At 44.1% G+C, this 24831-nt stretch overlaps 1 protein-coding gene across 1 annotated transcript in view; it reads right to left on the bottom strand.

The window, feature by feature from the left end:
• The window catches only part of LOC115283515 (transmembrane 9 superfamily member 2-like), an 86863-nt gene continuing 62032 nt past the window's right edge, over nucleotides 1-24831 (bottom strand). Inside the window, exons 14-17 of the mRNA XM_029929708.1 lie at nucleotides 23793-23941; nucleotides 20222-20333; nucleotides 13090-13261; nucleotides 1-189 (exon numbers count right to left, since the gene is read on the bottom strand). Coding sequence (XP_029785568.1) covers nucleotides 122-189; nucleotides 13090-13261; nucleotides 20222-20333; nucleotides 23793-23941 — 501 coding nt within the window. The 3' untranslated portion in view covers nucleotides 1-121. The remainder of the gene's footprint in view (nucleotides 190-13089; nucleotides 13262-20221; nucleotides 20334-23792; nucleotides 23942-24831) is intronic.

Raw genomic sequence — 24831 nt, 5'->3', positions numbered from 1 at the left:
AGATTTTTAAGTGATATTTATTGAAAAGGCGTACTAGGAAGCACATCTATACATCTTCCTAGATGTTCATGTAGATGTAGGTGCACATATTCAAAAGCCATGTGGCCTTTGGGGACAGTCTTTAATCCACTTTCACCACGCTGTAGATTTTCATAACAAACAAAAAGCAGGAAAAAAACCCAACCGTCCCTGAAACAAAATGAAAAAGATCCTTGTTAACCAGCCGCTACAGCAAATCGAAGTAGCTTTCTCAAAAAATGCAAAGCATGTCAGGGTTGAGGTGGGCCACTGATTCTCCGAGTCTCAAGACTCATACATTATCAAATAAAACACCGCCAGGCTCTCTTGCTGAGCAAAGCAGATGAGCTGCAGGGCTGAAGGCAGCCACCTGCAACACGGCGTGAGAACACATTGGACTGAACGCTGCAGATCTCTAACCAAAGCAAAAAAAAAAAAAAAAGAAAAAAAGAGTAGCTTAAGTTCTCTATTTCAAAAGGGACACCAAGAGGTCCAAGGCTCATTACTATAATATAAACTTCGTATTACTTGCTTCGATTTAGAAACTGTAAATAGCCATTATCATTTTATGTAACAAAAGCAGCAATAATCTATTATGGACTTGCGTACTCTGGACGTATGTTAGTTTTGTAAATCAAAGTTTCGTCTTATTAAACTTGAGAAATATCCCACTTCTGGGGACTAATCCTAAAGAAATGATACCATAGAAGAAAAAAGATCACATGCAAAAATGCTGTTCATAATACTACGATTTATAATATTGAAAACTTAAAAACAAACCAAATGCCCCCCAAATAGCTGACTTACCTAAATGCTGGACTAAGTGCTCAATGAAATAAGACAGTCATCAAAAGTGCCTGGGTGACTCGGTTGGTTACGCATCCCACCCTTGATTTCGGCTCAGGTTGTGATCTCACGGTTTGTGAGATCAAGTCCTGCCTCGGGCTTTGTAGTATTAATGCGGAGCCTTCTTATGATTCTCTCTCTCTCTGCCCCTCCCCTGCTCACTCGCTCTCTCTCTCTCAAAATAAATAAACATTTTTTTAAATGTCTAACTTAAAGACCACAGAGCCGCATGGGGCAATGTCTATAATGCGGTGTTAGGTACTCCAGGCCCTACCTCACTGGTGGGAACAACAGTATACACTTAACACCATGGACCAGATAGAGTAAAGCCTGGACCAAAGAAGATACCTTTATATTTACGGTGATACACTTCTGGGCAAACTTTTCTTTAACATAGGATTTCATTGATGTTCATGTTATAAAAGCAATTCTCAAATATTAAGGTTCAATGACTCAATCAAAAAGAGCTCTAATAGTTTTCTTTTCCAGAGCCTGTCATCTAATGGGGCACCACAAGACAACTCACTCATCTAGGGAAACATCTTAAGTGCCGCAAGTGTCAGGCAGAATAACTTCCCGTCCAATATACTATCATGCCACTTCCCTCCCACCCTTCAGAGCTCCTTGTCAGCAGTCGGTATGGTACAGTGATTAAGAGCATGGGCTCTGGAGTGACATAAATCTACTCCATTGGTTACTAGCTATCTGATCCTGGGCGAGTGACAATCCTCCCAAACCTCAGTTTCTCAGCTGAAAAATGGGGATGGAGGATACCTATTCCTACCTTAAGCAACTTAAAGGGTTCAGGAGATGACAATGTGTAGCTAACACATGTCTCTGAATCTAAAACATTCCTGATTTCAATTTGCTGCATGTAATCCCCCTAAACAATGGAAATATTTCTGAATTTTCAACTTTTTGATGCTCTACTTACAATACTCAAATTGTCTCCTACCTGAAACGCAACTATCCATCAACCCTCACACTGTTCTGATGGTCAGCTGCACTAAGTCTGCTGACTTTGGAGTCAAATCAGGTAGATACTCAGCTATATGATAGAGAGCAAGCTACCCAGGCCCTCTGCTCCTCCTAAGTGAGCACTCAACAAACAGGCTTGACCTGAGAGAAAAACGTAAGACATCTTAGGATGCCTGTCAGAGTAGGCACTCCAGCAATGATAACTATCATTCATGTTCTGATCTGAAGCTTGGAAAATATGGTCACATGGGGCTTCTTTGACTAGTGTAGTAGGACTCAACATTGCCTGTACTGTGGAATCATCTGGGGAGATTTAACAACTACTCATGCCTGGATCACAATCCCCAGAGATTCTGATTTAATTGATCTGGGATGCAATCTAAGTATCAAGATTTTTTGAAATCTCCCCAGGTGATTCTAACATGCAACCAGGGTTTCGGAACCTCTGGACTAGCGGGGCGCCTGTGGGGGAGCTCAGTCGGTGAAGCATCTGACTTCGGTTCAGGTCATGATCTCACGGTTCATGAATCCAAGCCTCACGTCCAGCTCTGTGCTGATGGGGCCTGGAGCCTGCTTTGGATTCTGTGTCTCCCTCTCTCTCTCTCTGCCTCTCCCCTGCTCGTGCTCGGTCTCTCTGTTTCTCAAAAATAAATAAACATTAAAAGAAATTTTTTAAAAAGAACCTCTAGACTAGCCTTCCTGCCTGCCTTCCTATATTCCTTCATTATATGTAAGCAAACATAATTAAATATAAGGAGAGGTGGGGAAATTTCTCATCTAAGGGCCATTGAACCACACAACTGAAAAATAAAGGAAAAACAGAGATGGGCCCAAAGGGGAGAGGATGATCACTTCGGTGTCTCTGTCTACTTTTGCCTCAGGTCAGAGAAAGGACTAACCCAATGCTAGAAGTGTCCTAGTTTCTTTCTAAGCTTCATAACCTTTTATCACTAGGTCAGGGGGTACATAACAAAAAGACAATCTAACCACAGAATCTTGAAGAGGCACCCTGAGAGGAGCAGAGAAGCTCATTTTTCCCCTTGCCTTTTCCCCGTTTGCAATTCTATAATGAAAAGAATTCACAGCCTGATCCTGGGTCTGGTATCCAATACACATTTCCTCTGAGGCTTTCCCAAAGTAGTCATTATATATGTACACATGAAAAAGAAGAAACTCGCTAAATAAAACATTTTGAAAGTCCATCACACTCTACTGCACATAACACATCTTTCAAGTCTTCCCACAGTCACAGTGGGGACTAAAATCCGATACACGTTAGTTTCAGGATGGCAGCACTGAGTAAGCCATGCAGACAGGAAGTTTTCCTAAAGTTGGAATTGAGGCTGTTCATTGCACTAAAGGAATAAAGAGAACACTTGTTTGGAGAAAAGAGTCTTGAGGGCCTTGGCTCCCTTCAGCCAGGATTGACTCGGTATTTATGAGGCACTTTCCCTGGGCCTGGGCCTTGCTGGGTAGTGTGAAGAACAGAGCAAGGCACTTATAAGGACTGATCTCAGGTGATGGCCATGTACCACGATCTCTACTTACATAGACATCACGTAAGAGCCTCCTTCATTTGAATCCACATCTTGTCAGACACCAAGGCCCGCCAATTCCAGCGACTTTATGACCTTTTGAATCACCCCCTCCATCCATCTGCCCAACTGCATAGGGACTGGGTCTGCCATCACATTCTCTTCATCTCTCATCTAGAAAACTGTCAACTTGTTTCTACCTCCAGTCTCCCCCCACCCACCTCTCAAATCCATCCTCCACTCTGTGGAGTGACGGTGAGATTTCCAAAGCACGATTCTGATGATCATGTCTCTTGCTTAAAACCTTACGTTGTTCCCCATAGCAGAAGCACTCAAGCTCTTGAGTGTATGAGAAACCTTTTAAGCTGTTAAAAATAAACATTAGCAAGGATTCTGATTCAGGGCTTTGTGATAGCCCACGAGCATCAGATGTATTGGTTTAAAAAAAATTTTTTAACGTTTATTTATTTTGGAGAGAGAAAGAGAGAGACAGAGACAGAGAACGAGCAAAAGAGGGGCAGAGAGAAAGGGAGACACAGAATCCGAAGCAGGCTCCAAGCTCTGAGCTGCCAGCACAGAGCCCAACGCAGGGCTTGAACCCACAGACCACAAGATCATGATCTGAGCTAGAGTTGGACACTTAACTGACTGAGCCAACCAGGCGCCCCAGATATATTGACTTTAAATAATTTCCACGAATAGATGCACAGCCACATTGGGAAAAGGTGACTGGATATCAAAATTCCAACTCCTTAGTGTCGGCACACGAGGCTCTCGGGGACCGCGCCCTAGCCTACCTCTTCAGAACTTGTTCTTACCACTCCATATCTTAAATTTCAAACTCCAGCAGCCCAAACTTACCTATAGATCTCCAGCTACCATGCCTTGCTCAGCCTGTCAATTCCATCTGTACCCTGGTAAGACTCAGTCTGCCCCAAGATTCCATCTATCACTTTCTCCAGAAAATGTTTTCTGCTCTCCTTTGCCCCCACCCCATGCCTGAGCTGGGAGCTCCTGTTTGGGGCTTTCACAAAACCCTGGGCTTCACTCTATTAGGCTCCTTGGCGCAATGCATGGAAATGATCTATTTAGAGGTCTTCTCTCTCCAGACTGTAGCCCTGAGGCTAGGGCTTAAGCTTTAGTTAGTTTTGTACCCCCAGTACTTAGCATAGTGCTGAGTACATTGGAGGCAGACAGCACTCCTTTGTTAAACTGAAGCTTCGGAATGAACTGAATGAACTGCATAGCGGTGTAAGCTCCCTGAGGGTAGAGATTTTTATCCTTTCATATGCAATTATGTTTGAGGCTAAAGCCCTGGCCTCTAAGGCTAGTTCCTGACATGCAGTAGTTTTTCAATATCTACTTCTTGAATGAATGGCACAAATTTGGAGAGGGTATCAGAGAGAAGGTGCTCTAAAGCAGGATTCAGGGTCATCGGAGGACGGGAGACAGCTCTTCCAGACAGAGCAAAAAGTACCCATAAAGGCCCGGAACAATTAAACCCCAGCAGTGTGAAGGAACAGTAAGAACCATGGCAGAAGAATTGGGACATTAAAGATGTGTCATCCAAGAATTAAAGGAACAGGGGGAGCCTGGCTGGCTCAGTCAGAAGAGCACACGACTCTTCATCTTGGGGTCGTGTTTCCGTCCCATGTTGCACATAGAGATTACTTACAAATAAATAAATAAACTTTGGAGACATTTTTCAAAACGTAAACAAAAATTAAGGGAACATCAAAGGGAGCACATAGGAGAAAAGACTGCCAAAGTAGATGAGAGGCGGACAGTGAATGGCAAGTTAAGTAAGATGTTTGGATTTGATTAGGCAGGCAACTGGGAGCCAATGAAGATACATAAGCCAGAGAATGAGATGACCAAACTTGTATTTCATGATGATGACAATGATGCTGATAACAATGTTGATAATGATGCACATGATATCTGCCATGTACTAAATACTTAAATGCTCGGCTGTAGGTCAAGTGCTTACATGTGTGATCAGATTGCATTGAAGTCTCTGAGATAAGTACTAGGATTCTCCCCACTCGATAAGGAAACTGAGGCTCAGACAGCCTGTTGGCTTGCCTTACAACACCTGGCCAACAAGCAATATAGCTGGAACTCAAAGCTAGCTCTACCCAATTGTTCCAGGTTTGAGAGATCAGTGCAGGTTGAGGTGACCATGAACTGCTTTGTGCAGAAAGACCTCAAAGAATAAGAAGCAGTTGGACAGGAGAAGCTTGGGGTGGAGGGAGTAGAAATCAATTAGGTTATGAAATGCCAGAGAATGTGAAATACACAAGAATACCAGAGAATGCAGATTCTGCTTACCTCCGGGGGAAAAGGAACGCTTCCCATCCTTTGAAATAGTTTAGAATGATAGTCAAAACTAGAAGAATAATGGCTACTAGAGGGCCCAGAGTTAAAGGACTGCAACCACTTGCACTGGGAAAAACAATGTGAGCCAGAGGTTTTCAATATCCTTGAGAAGAGAGGGGACTCTGTTCTGTCCCTTCCTAAAGCACTTAGCATTTAGGCTCATAAATGTAAGTTGAAATCAAAATGGGCTGGGATTGAAGAAGTAATAAAGTTATTCCAGAGCAAAAGCTAGAAGAATGCGCTTCTATTTTTTGAAAGAGGGGCCAGCCTGGAAAGGCCATGGGAAGCACTTGAGATACTGTTTTCGTCATGCATTCCCTAGGGCAGTGTCGTATTGTCTTGTGTGCACCGATCAGCTCTCTCAGTTAAGACCAGTCTACCTGAGGGCGCCTGGGTGGCTCAGTCCGTTGAGCGTCCGGCTTCGGCTCAGGTCATGATCTCACAGTTCGTGGGTTCGAGCCCCGCATTGGGATCTGTGCTGACAGCTAGTTCAGAGCCTGGAGCCTGCTTTGGATTCTGTGTCTCCCTCTCTCTCTCTGCCCCTCCCCTGCTCACGCTGTCTCTGTCTCTGTCTCTGTCTCTCTCTCTCTCTCAAAAATAAATAAAACATTAAAAAAAAGTGAGCAGTCTATCTGGTCAAACAGAGGACCCCAGAAGAGATTCCATGAGCACTCTTCGGTTGTCGCTTTGGCCTAGCTCAAGGAGAGTCACTCTCTTGAGGAGGACATGCAGAGTTGTAGTTAAGAGAATGAGCTTTGGAGTCAGACCAACCTGGGTTGGACTGAATCATAGCTCCAACACTTACTAGCTGAGTGACTTTGGACAAGTCATTTAATCTCTCTGGGTCTCAGTTTCCTCACCCATACAGTGGGAGTTACATGACCTAACACCTCGTGATAATTAGACAATTAGGTGAAACTTGAGATAATTATATGCAAATCGTTGGTACACAGTCAACTCAACAAAAAACAAATAGTGTTAGATCTGCGTTTCTATATTCCCTATTAGCACATTGCCAAGCCCATAAAAGCTTAATAAATATTTGTTGGTTGGTTAACAATGAGCATTAATATCTCTTTGTCCTTTTTATTTTTATCTTTTGGCCTTTAGAGACAAACATTTTAATAAGGCAGAGACAACTTCATATAGTAAAACACAAAAGGCCCACTAGAGCTAACATTTGTGTGTTAAGGTAATTGGTCTTTTCCTTCAGGATATTTCATCTTACACTGTGTGAAAACATGAATTCTTCACCTTAATTTAGTGATAAAATATGACACAGGAGAAACTCTCAAAACATATTGAGCTTCATTAGGCTCTTTTAATGAATAAAAATATATTCAAAGCACAGACACTTAGTGAGAAAGCCACCAGAAAGGCATTCTGCACTTGGCCAATATGTCTTCTGGGTCCTAAAACACCCCTGTACCACACTGGCTTCAATCACTGCACCATGATTGAGGATTCAAAGTTTCGGATTCTGAACATAATCTTGATTCTTGAGACCATCAAAATCGTATTTTGAAAATAGCATCAACTCCCAAGTAAAAGTAAGGTTCAGAAATAGTTCACTCTAGACCAGGGTTCATTAACAGTGGCACTGTTGGCATTGGGGGCAGATAATTATTTGTTGTGGGGGGCTGTTGTGCACAGTGTAGGATGGTTAGCCAAATCCATGGCCTCCACCCACTAGATGTCACTGGCACCCTCCGCGTCCTAACAATCAAAAGTGTCTCCAGGGGCGCCTGGATGGTTCAGTCGGTTAAGCATCCGACTTTGGCTCAGGTCATGATCTTACGGTTCGTGGGTTCGAGCCCCATGTCAGGCTCCGTGCTGACAGCTCAGAGCCCGGCGCCTGCTTCAGATTCTGTGTTTCCCTCTCTCTCTCTCTGCCCCTCCCCTGCTCGCTCTCTCTCTCTCTCTCTCTCTCTCTCTCTCTCTCTCTCAAAAATAAATAAACATTTAAAAAAACTTTAAAAAAAAGTCTCCAGATAATGTACGATGTTCCCTAGGGGCAAATTCACGGCTAGTCAAGAACCACTGCTCTAGGATAATAGACCATGGCTAAATAATAGATTGTGGCTAAATGCAAACATTTTTCATTGCCTTCCTAAAATATACATCATCACATAAAATATTTCATTTACCACCCAATGTCCATGCAGGCTAAAGTCTACATTAGGCTATACTTTACAATACAACATAGCACTATAGACTTTGAGAGAAGGGTTAGATCTCAATTGGTTATTGTGCTCTTATGTCCTTCATATCAAAATAAAAATACATTATTTCAATTCATTTTCCTAAAACTTTAACTCATTTGGGGTGCCTGGCTGGCTCAGTTAGTAGACTGTGTGACTCTTGATCTCAGGGTCATGAGTTCAAGCTCCATGTTGAGTGTACAGATTACTTAAATAATTTTTTAAAAAATAAATAAAGGAGCACCTGGGTGGCTCAGTCGGCTGACGGCCTGACTTTGGCTCCGGTCATGATCTCGAGGTTCATGAGTCCAAGCTCCACATTGGGCTCACTGTTGTCAGCCTGAAGCCTGCTTTGAATCCTCTGTCCCCCTCTTTCTGCCCCTCCCCCACTTGTACTCTCTCAAAAATAAATAAAACATTATAAAAAATAAAACAACAGGGGTGCCTGGGTGGCTCAGTCAGTTAAGTGTCTGACTTCGGCTCGGGTCATGATCTCACAGTTTGTGAGTTTGAGCCCCGCAAATGGGTCTGTACTGACAGCCCAGAGCCTGGCGCCTGGTTCGGATTCTGTGTCTCCCTCTCTCTGGCCCTCCCTCCCTTGCTCACACTCTGTCTCTTTTCGTCTCTCGAAAATAAACATTTTTTTTAATTAAAAAACTTTTAAACAAATGAAATAATAAATAAAAATAAAGGATTCGTAGCAACATGGAAATAGACTTAGTATATAAATAGAATCCTCCCTATAGTCACAATACTCAATATTAAAAGATGACAGCTGTGAAGTCCTAGCCTTCTGCTGTGATGACATAGCACCAAAGACAAATGTGGTGACAGTGAGGAAGCAGTTTGGATGAATGCATAATTATTCCACATAAGTGTGCAACTCCTCAGCATTTTTAACATGAATGGATACTGCTAATTTTCAAGTTGCCATTTAAAAAAATTACTTTCAGAAGCATTTGTCTACAGCAAGAAAGAGTAATCAGCAATTAATAACTGTACTTTTGTGTATATCTATATTCTCAAGACTAATGATTTAATTAAGGATGCCTTCCTCAAAAGTGAAACAACAAGAACAGAGACAATAAGACCTGCTTCCTGCTGTGGACCTCAAAATATAATGATAATGAAAAAATAAAAGCAATTGAACAGAAAAAAATATACATGATGATGAAATGTAAGGAGATGCCATTTAAGGGTCTGTAAGCAGACGGGGCTTCTTAAAGAACAATTCTAGAAAACAGATGTCAAAAACACAGTTCGTAATTTGACTAATGTTTTCCCTGATACTAACGATAACCAGAATTTACTTGGGAGGTTTCTAGTGCCTATGGTGTAACTTTTAGAAAGATATGGAAAAGTTATGCCATATGGTATCTCCTCTCTTTCATACTCTACACAAGTCGAGAAGAGCCATGTGCTTATTACCACAATGAAGGATACAAAATAGGCATAAGGAGTAGTCCCTGTTTTCAAGGAGATTCCAATTCTGTGCTCGAATAGTCAGGAGTAGGCACGCCTGCACTTGGGGAGTGATTCAACTTTAAGAGGCTTAGAAAATACACTGAGTAGGCAGAACAGGCGCACAACCCCCAAGGTAGGTTGACCCTTGATAGACAAGGATGTATGGCACTATGAATGGTTTCTAATTAGAAGCATGACGGGTGCCCGGATGACTCAGTCTGTTGAGTGTCCGACTTCAGCTCAGGTCATGAACTCACGGTTCATGAGTTCAAGCCCCTCATCGGGCTCTCCATTGTCAGCACAGAGCCTGCTTCAGTTCCTCTGTCTCCTTCGCTCTGCCCCTCTCCAGCTCATGCTTGCTGCGTGAGCAGGGGAGGGTCAGAGAGAGAGGGAGACACAAAATCTGAAGACAGCCTCCAGGCTCTGAGCTAGCGGTCAGCACAGAGCCTGACGCAGGGCTCGAACCCAAGAACCATGAGATCATCACCTGAGCTGAAGCCAGACGTGCAACCAACTGAGCCACCCAGGCACCCCAATAAACATTTAATTAGAAGATTGAAACAATCACGTTAGTACCTTGTTTAAACTCCCTCAACTTCTATGGCTTCTATAATAAAACTAAATTCTTTAATATAGTTTCTAAGACCCTTGTAAGATCTGACCATTCCTTACCTGACATCACTCTTGCCTCCCATTGATCCCTTTCCTCTCACGCCATCCTAAGTTTCTCTGTGTTCTTTGTGTTTTTTTTAATGTTTTATTTATTTTTGAGAGAGTCTGAGTGCAAATGAGGGAGGGGCAGAGAGAAAGGGAGACACAGAATCCGAAGCAGGCTCCAGGCTCCAAGTTGTCAGCCCAGAGCCGGATGCGGGGCTTGAACTCAGGAACCTCGAGATCATGACCTGGGCCGAAGTCAGCCACTTAACCAACGGAGCCACCCAGGTGGCCTTTCTCTGTGTCCTTTGAAGATGTCAAACTCCTTCCCATGTCAGGACTTCTGAACACACTGTCACCTCTTCTTGGAACAGCTGACCATCCACCTCGTCTCTAATACCATTTCTTTCATGAAGCTCATCCAACTAATAATTTCTTGTCTCCTTGCATTAGAATAAAAGGTCCACAAAAACATGGGACCCCTATGTCTTCTTCAACCCTATGTCCCCAGCACCTGGCATAGTGTCTGGTGCAGTGTAAGCATTCTATAAATATGTGTTGACATGTTAAAATTAATCATGGACTGAATTGCATTAATATAATGGGAAAAAATTATAGGAGTTCACCAGCAGATAGTGTGTAGAGTGGGATAGAAAAAGAGAGACTCGAGTCCAGCAAACTGAAGAGGAGGCTGTCAGAACAATTCTGGCATTGGGGAATAAAGGCCTAGACCAAGACCAAAAGCAAGAAATGGACAGAATGAACAGAAATAAGAAACTTCTGAAGAAGCACAAACAGGGAAGTTTAATTGGCTATAAAGCACAGAAGGACTACATTAAGAATTCTTGAAAAATAAGCCATGGGGATCAGAGATGAAAAATGATGGTCAAAGATGGAAAGAAGTTAAGATGAGGCAGCCTCAAGGAGAAGACTGCTGCCCTCACCGGAGCTGGGGATTGAGTTGGCAGGCCGAACAGCACGTGCAAATGTCCAGAATCGAACTACACAGAGGGTAAAGCTTGGGACGCAGGTTTGGGAGCTGGCGCCATTAAAGAGGCAAATGAAGCCACAGGAATGGTTGAGCTCTGACAGGGAGACAGTAAAAGAGGGGACTGACATGCTGAAGCCTGGAGCTTTGATAAAGGCTAGAAGTAGGTGGCAGGAAGGGAAGCAAAATAAGGCCTGGAGTCTTACAAGGAACTCAATGCAAATCACACAGAGAGTTCCACACAGTAGGTGCTAAGAAGTGAGCTGCAGAAGCCAAGGAGGGTGAAGGCGAGGGAAAGGCCATTAGATCAGGCAAGGGATCACCGGGAAACTTCCAGAGTCAGAACTCAGTGGAGGGTGACAGACAATAGTGCAAGTGGTGAAGCCAACCAATGGGAGAAGATTTCTGTCCACAGTGTGACCATTTGGGATTCCATGACCTTCGGAAAGAAGCTGTTGTAATACGAGTCTTCCAGAAAAAAGCAACCCAAGTCAAAGTGCTAGGTAATGAAGAAAACAGAAGCCTGAAATTACCATGTTCAACACATCCAACTCCACATCACCCAACTACAAAAGCCAGTCAGTCACTGGGGGAGAAATCCAAAACAAAAGACACGAAGGGTGTAGACCACATCTACACAGAGCGCCTCAGAGGAACCCCACCAACAATACTGAGGGAAGGAAAGCAGACATAAAAGAGCACATGCGCAGAGTCAGGGGAGCTGTTGCCTTCGGGGAAGGAGAGTGGGCAGAAGTGGCTTCTGGGATGCTGATCACGTACTGTAACACTGGCACTAGTTACAAAAGCAAGTTCACTTGGTGATAACTCATTGCGCTGTGTTGCGTATGCTGTGTGTGCTGCTCTGGACGCATATTTCAATACAAACTTAGAAAAACTGCAAAACAAACACAAGGGACCTGGTGAGACGGGAATGGTAAGACATTCTCAGGCCTTCCGTTTTAAATAGAACGTCGGAAACTGAGAGAGGAGAGGAAGCCCGCACAGCCTTGTGGGCACTGAGGAGTTGAGACCAGCAGCACACGGGCAATACAATATCAAAAAAGGAGTCACCACCAAGAGGCCTTGATTTCTCAAGTGACATTTGCACTTCTCTCAAAACTGATTTCTTTTTTTTTTAATTTTATTTATCTTTAGAGGAAGAGCGGGCACACAGGAGAGAGGGCCAGAGAGAGAGAGGAAGACATGGAATCCGAAGCAGGCTCCAGGCTCTGAGCTGTCAACACAGAGCCCGACGTGGGGCTTGAACCCACAAACCGCTAGATCATACCATGAGTCAAAGTCAGAAGCCCAACTGGCTGAGCCACCCAGGCGCCCCAAGAGCTTGATCTCGGGGTTGTGAGTTCAAGTCCCATGTTGGGTATTGTGATTCTTTAAAAATAATATCAAAAAAATATATGTATAAAATAATACAATAAAATCTTTTTTTAATGTGAGGCAGATAGAGATTGAACCCTGCCTCACTTGTACTGAAAATGGATTCCAAGCTCTCCAACCTCATTATTTCTATAACAGGATCATTTTATAAACCACTCCATTTTGACACTTACATCAAGCATTAATCTAAATAAAAGTTGCTGTCACATCCTGAAACCAAATAATAGCCCCAACTGAGTAATCGTGAGAAGTATGCATATTGTCCCTTGCATCTAATTGCTTATATGCCCACACATTTGGTTAATCTATTTTTGCTAATTTAAAAGTTATTCAAACCAGTTAATTTTTATGCTTGGAGGCAATTCAAAGGTGATTACACATAACCCTTTATGTGCTTTGGAACACATCCCTATTGTTTAGAAACATTCACAAGGGACAATCTTGAAGCTAAGTACATCAAGTCCCTCCAGTTCCCCAGGCTTTACAATCTTTTATCTCCAAAGCATAAAAATGAACATGATGACTATGTTCCCTATTCCCTCCATTATTTATTAATTGATGCTTATCACATTATGGCTATCTCCAAGTCTCTTCAGAGAGTTTGAAATGCATGAAGTCATTCTGTGGTTACCTGTAACAAGGAAGAAAATCAGGACCATGACCATCGTGTACCCAAAATACAAAATGGTGCTTGCAATGCCTGTGATTTGAAGTTTGGTGAAGAAGTAATGGATCACATACAGAAAAAGATAAACAGCTGTGAAACCGCTGGTGAAAAAGGCTCGCCACCACCAATGATAATCCTGCAAAAAGAAGTAGAAAATGACTTTTTAGGTGAAGTCTAACTCTAAACGGGCTAGCAATTATTGTGATCACGAACAACATGGAAATAGGCTCCGTTAGACTATGGATTAAACGAAATCAAAGGGGAAGTTTTATAAGAAATTGGAGAGTGGACACTGCTGGACTGATGTATGTTCTGCTTGGGGTGCCTTAACATTTATAAACTTTGGCTCTCAGCATAGATCCACTGCACTGGCAAAGTCTGTGAGCCCGAGCTTAGGCTGGCCGAGCCTAAGCCTGTAATAATAAAGCCCTTTGCTTGGTCTCCCCAGCGGTCTCTGGTTTTGGGGATGATAAAGAAATCTTGGGCATAACATATGGTGCATGGGCCTGGAATCCCCCACCCCACCCCCAGAGCCCCTGGGACCCCGACACGTTGGGCCTAATCACCGGCTGGTGAGTGCACTCATTTTCTTGTCCGTCTGTGTCTAAGTCTTTCTTGTTTGTCTGGTCAGTTCTTTGTGTGTGCAGGCCCTTGTGCGTGGGTCCTAGGCAGGAGGTGGCCGAAATGACCTCTGTGGGGCCTCAAAGGAGCCAGATGGATGCGCCGTGGCAAGCTCAAGGCTGCGGGATCCGAGAGACATCTGGACCCACTCTGAATTAGGCGAATGGGGCCTAGGACCCCACCGGGAGGCCCGAGAGCTGGTTTGCCTGTAGTGGGTTTTGCTGGTGGCAGTGGTGAGACCCCATTAGGTTGGGTAAGTGGGATCCAGGATCCCACCGGCAGGCCGGAGAGCCAGTTTGCCTGTAAGGGATTTTGCTGGTGGCAGCAGCTAGACCCCATTAGGTTGGGCGAGTGGGGCCTAGGACCCCACCGGGAGGCCAGAGAGCTGGTACACCCATCTGGAATAGGTGAGTGGGGTCTAGGATCCCACTGGGAGGCTGGAGAGCTGGTTCACCTATAGTAGGTTGGGCGAGTGGGGCCTAGGACCCCACTGGGAGGCCGGAGAGCCTGTTCGCCTGTAGGGGATTTCGCTGGTGGCAGCAGCGAGACCCCATTAGGTTGGGTGAGTGGGGTCTAGGATCCCACCAGAAAGCCGGAGAGCTGGTTCGCCTGCAGGGCGTTTCGCTGGTGGCAGCAGTGTAACCCCTTTAGGTACAGGGAGAGACTGGGGAATGTCTCCTCTTGTCAGGATTCTGGTGGCTCTCTGGAACAGGTCGTACACCGGCAGCGCAAGGGAAAGCTGGGTGCCCTTGGCTTAGCCATAGAGCCAACTTGTGTCTGTCTCTCTGTGCATCTGTTTATGGTGTGGTACTTCTGGGGATTCCACTGGTGGCAGCAGTGTGACCCCATTGTGTGTACATTTCTCTGTGTGCGGTCGTTTGTGTAAGTCCCGCACGGGAGGGAGGCAAAGTGTGAGTCCTCACCAGGACAAAGGTGGAATGTAAGTCCTCCTCAGGAGGGAGGCAAAGTATAATTCCTCACCAGGACAGAGGTGAAGTAGTGTAATTATCTGTTTGCTGTGTGTCTAAGTGTAATTTTTGTTGTGACTCTGACTGACGGGAACATGGGAGAGTCCACTTCAAAACCCCTAGACCTAGTTCTGACTCATTTCAAGGAAGTTGGGATTCGAGCTCACAATCTATCGAGGAACGTCAAAAAAAGGGAAGATCTCTTTTTTGCAGGAACAAATGGCCAACTATCAACATTGGATGGCCAGAAGATGGAACCTTTGACCTCCTCACACTGGTTAAGATTTTTTCTTTCTCCTAGGATCCCAGTGGCCAAGAAAATTACTGCCACCCGAGAAACCAAAAGTATTGGAGCTCTTCAGTTCCATTTCTGGCTTCCCCTCCCACTCTTTGTTTCTGCACCTACTTGGGTGTGATACGCCTCATTGTCTCCTCCCAGCCTCAGGGGCTAAGAGCAAAAGGCACTCCCAGGGACTTCCTAGGTCTTAGGAGCTGGGGAGACACTCTTGTCTTTCCTGCCACCCTGAAAATGGCGCCAGTAATCTGTGAGAGTCACCTGTCTGAACCTCCAGAGGTAAGCTAGTTTATCATCTGAATTTTAAATGCACATGTGCTTTTGCCTGGGGTATTAAGTGGAAGCTTGGACATGTGACTTCCCACCCCAAGGCCACACAGAGACATCAGTCGGCCCTTTAGTAAATCTGTAAACCTCTGTTTTGTGGCCACTTCTGCACTTGTTTGTCCAGTTGTTATTGTCACTGTTTTTGGTCTTGTCTGTGGAAAGTCTATGGGAGGGAATGTAATAACCTCTGGTATGCACATGAGTGTGAATGTGCGACTTGGTCTGGCTTGCCTGCCGCGTTCGAATCTGTGGCTCCACTGGTGGGCATCCGTAAGGTCCCCAAAAGCCTATGGAGTCTGAGTGGGCTCATCTGCGATACTGTGGTGAACAGCATATAGTCTATGGTGGCATCGGAATAGTTTCCGATCATAAGTCACAATGCTGAGACCGCTACAGCTAAGCATCAGCTAAGTTCCTTCGGAACATGGCCAGATGACCATCTGACTGGTCTCCTCATTAGAGGGGGCACCCCTACCCCTTTGTCTGTCTTTGCAACACTGCCTCACGGGAACATTATGAGGTTGGGACTGTAGAGAAGGAGACCTTATTGGTCTGGCTGAGATAAAATCATACTGAAGGGGACACTGACTCTCTCTGTGCTCCTCTGCCTTGTAGAAGTGAGGGCTTCTCCCTCATTCAATTCCCAGGTTAACAGCTATAATTGGAGAAAAATTTAAAACTGGAAACTCTCCTTCTCTGCCCCCCTTGCACTCCCTTTCCCCATTCTTTCTTCTGTACCACCTGAGTGGGGAGAGGCCAATCTGCATAAGTGGCCTCTCCCAGCCGGAGGCAACAGGTTCCTCCTCTGCCTTAGGCAACAAGAAACAAAAGACCACAGAAGTCAGGTTTTTGCATCAAATTTCCAGGTCAAGAATTAACTACGGGAAACAAAGTTCTCACATGGGCTCATCCAGTGTTTGAATTAATCTAAGTCTGTTGGTTTGCTTCTACCTGGGTTTGCTACAGTTCAAATAAGTTCCTGTTATCTCTGCTCCAAGTGGGTAAGAAATAAAAGTACATTTTTATTGAGGGTAAAAGAAAATAATCTGTCCTAAATGAGACTGGTTGTTTGGAAAGAAATGGTTTTGGGAAAAGTTTAAAGGCAAAGGAAAGTTGCAGAAGGTTTCTGTAAGGAAATCATTAAAAAGAATTTTATGTGTGAGGTTAAGATGAATGGAATCCAGATTAAGAAACCTTTTTGTGAGAAATCTGTGATATTCAGCAATGTTATAAAGTATTTATCTAGAGCATTTTTCTCTCTACTTAAACCATCTGAAATTCAAAAACTCACAGTGAGTATTCTTTCTTTCATGGCCATTACAATTGTTTGCATAAGTTCAATAAGAATATGTTCATTTTATAGTAGGACACCATTGGTAATACTGGTTATTTGACCAAGGCTTTGACTGGAATGTCCTATTTGAGAGTCATGGATAGGCTCAGATATGACCTGGCAGTTTTAAGGAACTAAGGTTGACTTTATGGAACATGGAGCCATAAAGCCTCATGGAAATATTGGCTGGATACCTTGCTCACAGGGTTCCCAGCAGCCTCCCCAGGTGAGTGAAGAAGGTCACTTCCTGGCAGGTGCAGGAACCTCAGCATATGTTGGGAACCTTGGGAAGAGGAGTTTGTCCAATTTAACAGGTATTGCAGGCCTGTCTGATGGAAAGTGCTTGGCATGGCTTCTGGCCCAGAGTGGCTACTAAAAGTTCAACCTGGAGATTCCTCATAAAAGGACCCAGCAAAGCAAGCCTTATAAAGTCCTCATGAACAATCTTTATTCTTGCTGAGCTTATGTAAATAATTAGGCCAGGGTTGTTAAGATTGGACTTGTTCCACGAATGCATTGATCTCGATTTGGCTATCTCTGATAATGGAGGTTTTTTTAGAGAGAAAAACTATGTTTCAGAAATGCACTACTATAAATGTAATTCTAGTTCTGAGTGTCTTTGAATATTTGTTGTTAGATCTCAGGCTTGTTAGTCTGTGAGGATGATATTTAAAAATGGGGGTCAGCCCCTATTAAAGTTTCAGGCATCACTCTGGAGTTAAGTAGGCCAGTTCTGAAGAACCCTCAACCTGGTGAGGTGATCCAGATCCAGTCGATCAGCTTAAGCTGACCCTCAAAAAGACTTTGGCTCCTGAGAATCTCCAGCCCTGCTCCAGCCACACCCCGGAGGCTGGCTGGTCTAGCACGGCAGAAGGCTGAGGAATCACCAGTCCAATAATATAAACTGTCCTGTCTCCTTGCCATCAGACTGACAAATGTCGCCCCAGAAAGCTGGGGAAGCAGCAAAAAGTTCCTGATTACGCTAACCTTCCTCTTATGGATAGGATGTCCTGTTGGTATTAATTGCCTCTAATCTGGGCATGGGATTTCAACACAGCAAAAGGTAAGGGGAGCCTACGCCTCTACCACCAGACTCTAAGGGGGGGTCTTCAAGTGGCTGCTAAATGGCCCACCAACTTGGCTAAGGTTAGTAATGTAAAAAGAATCATGGAAGCGTATTGTACTTATACGCCCAAGGATCCTGAACAAATTGGCTGTCATTCTTGCTTTTGTAAACCAGACAGCGCCAGATATTAGAAACCCTAAAAGAGACCTTTACCAAATTAACCATGGAGACTGGCGGAAATTGGGTAGTTCTCCTTCTTTCTGCCCTTTACAGAGTAAGAAATTCCCCTGACACCAAGGAGGGCTATGCCAGGCTTTAGGGCTACAATGGTAACTTGGCTGACCCAGGATTGGGTCAGTTACAAGACAGAGTGGGGAATGTAAGGACACAGGTCTGAATCAAACTGACTCTGACCTTGGAGGCCTAGGTGTCAGTTTCTCAAAATCATTAGACAATAGAAGGGCACACATTGCCCAAGGCAGCAGGGACCACCCTTGTAACACCCACTCAGGAAAGGCCAACTAACACCCTTAACATTTCTAAGGGTAGGCCTAGAGATAGAAGCTACGCCCTACATGAGGGTCCTGGGCCCACTCTGTAATTGGTCAGCACTCTAAATGTTGTGATTGGCTCCCACCAAAAGTATCAATGTAGGCGATAATGATTGGACCCCTGTACCTGTGTCACAATTTCCTGTAACTCCCCCTTCCCAAACCCTTAAAGGCCCTACTCCGCCTTTGATTGGGGCTCTCAGCATGGATCCACTGCAACGGTAAAGTCTGTGAGCCCGAGCTTAGGCTCGGCCAGCCTAAGCCTGTAATAATAAAGCCCTTTGCTTTTGCATGCGTGAAAAAAAAAAACATTTATAAACTTCCTGTTTCCAGGGGGACCGCATGTGCCCTCGAGGACCATACTTGGGATGCACTCATCCTTTCTATCATGATGCTGCCTCAGCCTTGGAAGGGTTCCAGGCCACCTTCAATTTACTGGCAGGAGCTGTGCCAGACCTGACTAGATGCTTCCGGCCAGCTAGAGAAAGGTTAGTATAGAAAGTTCAGATAGAACTTTATGGCAAATGGGATTTGTCTCACCCAGCTGAATTCAGGACCCATGGGGGCATGGCTGAGGTCAATACGTGGGTTAGTCTTCCCCTCCCCCACGGCCTCCAACTGATGCTCATTTTACTGTAAAGGCACTGTGGTCAAGGGCCAAGGGGACCTACAGTGCAGAAAAGAGTTAACACAGCAGGTCTGAAGCTGCTATCTTTAGAAGGGCCTATTTGCAAGGTTGGCCCTTGGCTTATATCTGGGAATTCGGCATTTAATCATTCCCTGACTGATAAAACTGGTTTTCTATACCTACACTGTACAAACAATGTGATTTATGATGAACACACGCTTTCCTTTGGGGAGTCTGGAATTCATATAATTGCTAGGCAGAGGGTGCCTATGTGACCAGCTCCCAGTAAAAAACCTTGAATGTGAAGTCTCTAATGGGCTTCGCTGGGCTGGAACATTGCACATATATTAGTGTATTTTTTATTGCTGAAAAGGGGAGCATCATTGGTGTGTCCCCTCTTGGAAAAGAAAAATCAAAGGACGGCTGTACGTCTATATGCTGAGTACTACCAGTCTCCTCAGTGAACCCCCAGACCTGTACGTGGTCTTGGGAGCCTTCAAAACATTTCTAAGAAATAGAAATATACACATCATACGCCTATGAGTGTATATTTCATTCAAGATTGTGGTTGATTTTCTATGACAAAAATATACCGTAGAACTAATGAGAAGCTAAGTATAATGTCTAGAAAATTCTAATTTTTTTTACCCTTATACTTATAGCTCAAGAAGAAAATGCTCTCAGACATCATGTATATAAGAATCATTCCCTAAACTTTGTATTGTTACATTTAGAGACTCACTTGTAACTACCAAAACAAAAGGGACTTAGGGGATTTATGAAAATAATGGTCATGACGACCACCTTAGTTACCCAGAATGAGAACGGATACAAAATGGGGTGCAATGGGGTAAACAATGCTATTTCTATCCATGGTAACCAAAAGTGAGAAAAAGAGCCTCTAGCAGCGATCTCAAGCCCATAAAATACAATCCTGGCCCAAGCCGTGAACATTTTAATTGTCAAAAAAACAAGAAAACAGCACTGAGCCGGATCTTTTATATGTCTAAATATCAAATCAGTTCCCTGTATTTTTCTATGTTAACTGAATATTATGCAGCAATTATAGTAACTAGCCAGAGAGAAATTGCTTTCTGTTGAGATTTTCCATCAAAGTAGCATTAACTTTCCATCAAAGCTGCATCGAAATCAAGATGTGTCATCAGTAAAACACAATATAAAATTGATCCCAAGTTGGAGAAACCAGATAGTTAACCTTTGTTTCAATTCCTTTCTCAACACAGGCTTCTAATTCCAATAATGCAAGCTTGGGAAGCAGACGTTGCCTTCATTTTTTAGGTCTTTACCTCAGCACATAAATGGAAATAGCACAGCAGAACCGTAGCTTCGGAGCACGTAATCAGGAGAATTATAAAGACCAAGAAAAGGAAGCCAAACATGAAGTACAGCTGATGAGACCTGAAAATAAAAATGATAGCTTTAAAATTAACTTCACAGGGGCACCGGGGTGGCTCAGTTCATTAAGCGTCCAATTTCAGCTCAGGTCATGATCTCACGGTTCGTGTGTTTGAGCCCTGCACTGAGCTCTGTGCTGACAGCTAGCTCAGAGCCTGAAGCCTGTCTTCGGATTCTATATCTTCCTCTCTCTCTCTCTGACGCTGCCCTGCTCATGCTGTCTCTGTCTCTGTCTCTGTCTCTCTCTCAAAAATAAATAAAACATTTTTAAAAATTTAAAAACAAAATAAAATTAACTTCACAATACACAGAGAGACCACTCCAAATGTATACAAGAGACAGTCACATTGGTCTAACCTTAGAGATTCATTCCAAACCTTCATCTATCCATCCAACATCCAAAAACTATTCCCTGAGCCACGCGGCGTCCGAGTTTGGCCCGATCTTCTCCAGTGTGGATTCGTGTTCCTACTTACCCATATTTCTCTGCTCAAGTAATTCAGTTTTCCCTTAAGAACCATCAGTATCTCTATCATTTTCTTCATGCACATTTTATGTTTGATTTGTTTTTTTATTTATTTTTTAATGTTTTATTTATTTTTGAGAGAGAGAGAGCGTGAGAAAGCAGGGGAGGATCAGAGAGAGGGGGAGACACAGAATCTGAAGACAGACTCCAGGCTCTGAGTTAGCTGCCAGCACAGATCCCAACGTGGGGCTCGAACCCACGAGCTGTGAGGTCATGACCTGAGCCGAAGCTGGACGCACAACCAACTGAGCCACCCAGGCGCCCCTGTTTTGTTTTTTTAGAGAGAGACAGAAAGTGAGTGGGAGAGAGTGGCAGAGGGAGAGAGAGAGACTCTTAAGCAGGCTTGATGCTCAGCACAGACCCCGACGTAGGGCTTGATCCTACCACCCTGTGATCATTCAAGAGTTGGACACTCAACCGACTGAGCCACCCAGGAGCCCCTCTTCATGCACATATTAAGCTATGCTTTCTTTTTAGCAATGGAAGGTTGCAAATACCATAAATATCAGCAACTACATTATATAACAAAAAAAACACAGAATCAATGACCACGTCACCTTCAAAGGTCTCCCCAAAAACGTCTCGGTAGTGCAGCACACACAATTCCATTAAATATACGTTCAAACATATGTTTTTTTAAAGCTCTGTGGGCATTACATTTATGTCAGACTTTGAAGGAACAAAGTCATCTCATTCATTATTATAGAGCTGAGCTGACTAAATTGGGATGAGTAATTTTAAAAGCCTCCTGAAGAAAAGAAACTGATGAAGCAATCAATACCCCATTTAAAAATCTCATGTAGGGGCGCCTGGGTGGGTCAGTCAGTTAAGCTTCCGGCTTCGGCTCAGGTCATGATCTCACGGTTCGTGACTTCCAGCCCCGTGTCGGGCTCTGTGCTGACAGCTAGCTCAGAGCCTGGAGCCTGCTTCTGATTCTGTGTCTCCCTCTCTCTCTGCCCCTCCCCTGCTCGAGCTGTCTCTCTCTGTCTCTCAAAAATAAATAAACATTAAAAAAAATTTTTAATCTCATGCAGAGTATATACCTGGGTGCGAGGAAGACAGAATGACAATTGGGGAGAATCATCTCTACAGATAATAAGTATATGCAATGTGGCAGACAGCAAGAACACTTTTTCATTGAAACAAAAGTTAACTTGTCCAAAGAAGCTTTGTTTTCACTTTAAAATTATCCCATCAAAATCCGGTTACATAATCTATTTTGCAGCATGTTAAATATTTTGTTGTTGACAAGGTAACAGTGTTTATTGCTTATCTTTTAAACAAATTTGCCACAGTGCTGTTTAACAGGTGAGCAATTAGTGTGCACGATGAAGCCTAACTTTTGAGTACTTGAAAGCTTTGTCTGAAAGACTGCTTTCCAAGGAACGTGTTAGAAACACACACAGCCAGTTACTCCATTTGATTTTTTAAAATTTTATGTATATAGTTTCTTTATTTTTGAGACAGAGAGAGACAGAGCACTAGTGGGGGAGGGGCAGACAGAGAAAGGGAGACACAGACTCTAAAGCAGGCTCCAGGCATTGAGCTGTCAGCACAGAGAGCAATGCAGGGCTTGAACCCCGAACCGTGAGATAATGACCTGAGCCAAAGTCGGACGCATAACTGACTGAGCCACCCGGGCGCCCCTCCATTTGATTTTATGGGCCTCTGCCCCACCTCCAAAACTCCCTCTGCAGTGACACCCTACTTGCCCAGCTCTTGAAACCAGAATGCAGTCAAGAGTCAGGAATTAAGGGGGTGCCAGGGTGGCTCAGTCTGTTGGGCGTCTGACTTCAGCTCAGGTCATGATCTCGTGGTTCATAGGTTCGAGCCCCGTGTCGGGCTCTGTGCTGACTGCTAGCTCAGAGCCTGGAGCCTGCTTTGGAGTCTGTGACTCCCTCTCTTTCTCTGCCCCTCCCCTGGTCACATGCTGCTTCTCTCTCTCTCAAAAATAAATAAACATGAAAAATTAGAAAACAAAAAGAGTCAGGAATTAAAGAAAAAGGGACCAGGAAGAACGGAGCTGGAGCTTTGCAACTAAGAACTGTCACACTTTGGAAAGCCTGGGTTCTTACCTTAGGTGCATTTCTAACTATCTCGGTTATCAGAATTCTTTTTTTAATGTTTATTTAATTTTGAGATAGAGTGACAGAGCAGGAGCGGGGGAGGAGCAAAGAGAGAGAGAGAGAGACACAGAATCAGAAGCAGGCTCCAGGCTCTGAGTTGTCAGCAGAATTTGATGCGGGGCTTGAACCCACGAACTGTGAGATCATGACCTGAGCCAAACTTGGCAGCCCAACCGACTGAGCCACCCAGGCGCCCCATCGGTTATCAGAATTCTTAATCCACAACAGATTCAAAGTAGCAATAAAAAGAGGAAAGCTGTGAGGAAGGAGCAGGCATCCTGACTCCGGAACTACCGGCTGACAGAAAGGACAGCATGAAAACATTACTTACAGCTCAGTATAGATGAAGACCCTAAGTCAATGGTCTTCAAAGTATTTTTAGCAGAGGAACTCTGAAATCTTGCATGGAGGGGCGGTATCGGAAAGAGACACATATCAGGGCTATCTCTCCCCATCTCTAGGCACTCCCTTCCAGAGGACACCCCATGCCCCACCCCTGCAAAGGCTCAGAGATGTGCCCAGTGAACCAACTTTCTAAGTCATCTTTAAAGCTTAAAAAGAGGTCATCGCTTTTTAAAAAGGAAACCTGCGTAGAAGTTTCCATCAAACACTGTCTTTCAACACTTGTGAATTACATCCCTGTTTCCTAGGAAGGACTCCCCCAACCCCTAGGGTCAGAGGGCTCTTTCCTGGATAAAACCAGAGGCAAATGAAGGGTCACCAGACCAAGAACCTAACCTCCTTGAAATATAGGAAATTTCATGTAGCAATAGTTAAGACGTTTTGAGGTTGCGAAGATACGGTACTCACCAAATACTGTTCAGAATGAAAAAGAGTTGAACGAAAATACAGCCAAAAGGTAAAATGCCACCGAACATGACGGCGAACAGCGGTTTCGTAAAAACACTCTGCTGAGGAATGTGACGGGGAATTCGGTTCGTGGGAACTGGATACCTAAACTGCTCGAAGAGGAAGCAAGTGAAAGAATGAAATGAAATTGAAGCAAATTTATATACATGTAATCACAAGACAGAATCCTGCATCGGAACGGGACACGAAACATTACCCAGAGCCATCAGGTGGGCAGAGGCTAGGCAAACATGGTGCAATAGAAATTCAATGCAAGTCACATGTGCAGTTTTAACGTTTTTAGAAGCCACATTTTAAAAAGTAAAAAAAAAACCGTTAAATTAATGTATGAATACATTTCATTGGCTCTAACATGCCCAAATAGTCTGTTACATTTGCCATCACTGTAAGAAGTACTCAGTATGGGCGCCTGGGTGGCTCAGTCGGTTAGGTGTCCAACCTCGGCTCAGGTCCTGATATCATGGTTTGTGAGTTCAAGCCCCACATCAGGCTCTGTGATGACAGCTCAGAGTCTGGAGCCTGCTTGCAATTATGTGTCTCCCTCTCTCTCTGCCCCTCACTCACTCATGCTCTGTCTCTGTCACTCTCTCTCTCTCTTTCAAAAATAAACATCAAAAAAACTTTTTAAAAAAGAAGTACTCACTAGATGTTTTATATTTGGTTGCTGCTGTTCTGTCTGAAATCCACCGTGTATCTGACCCTTCCTCACAGTGCATACAAGGTTGGAACTAGCCACATTTCAAGCACTGAAACACCACATGTGGCTAGCGGCCACCACACTACAAACACACAGCTATGTAGTAAGGATGCTTATCATTTCCTGTCAGTTTGAAGGGAGCGACTGGACAAGAGTTAGTGGTGTCTATTCCGGCATGAAGTAATACATGTCAAAAAGTCGTCTCCGAATGTGTCTCTCGGATTTCTCTTACAATGTGTCCATGGTTTTCACTTCTGTTTTTTGCTCTGCGTGGACCCCCAG

The sequence above is a fragment of the Suricata suricatta genome, chromosome X (assembly GCF_006229205.1).
Source record: "Suricata suricatta isolate VVHF042 chromosome X, meerkat_22Aug2017_6uvM2_HiC, whole genome shotgun sequence".
Taxonomy (NCBI): Eukaryota; Metazoa; Chordata; class Mammalia; order Carnivora; family Herpestidae; genus Suricata; species Suricata suricatta.
Note: the sequence above shows the minus strand (reverse complement) of the source record. Positions and strands in the feature narration are given on the sequence as shown.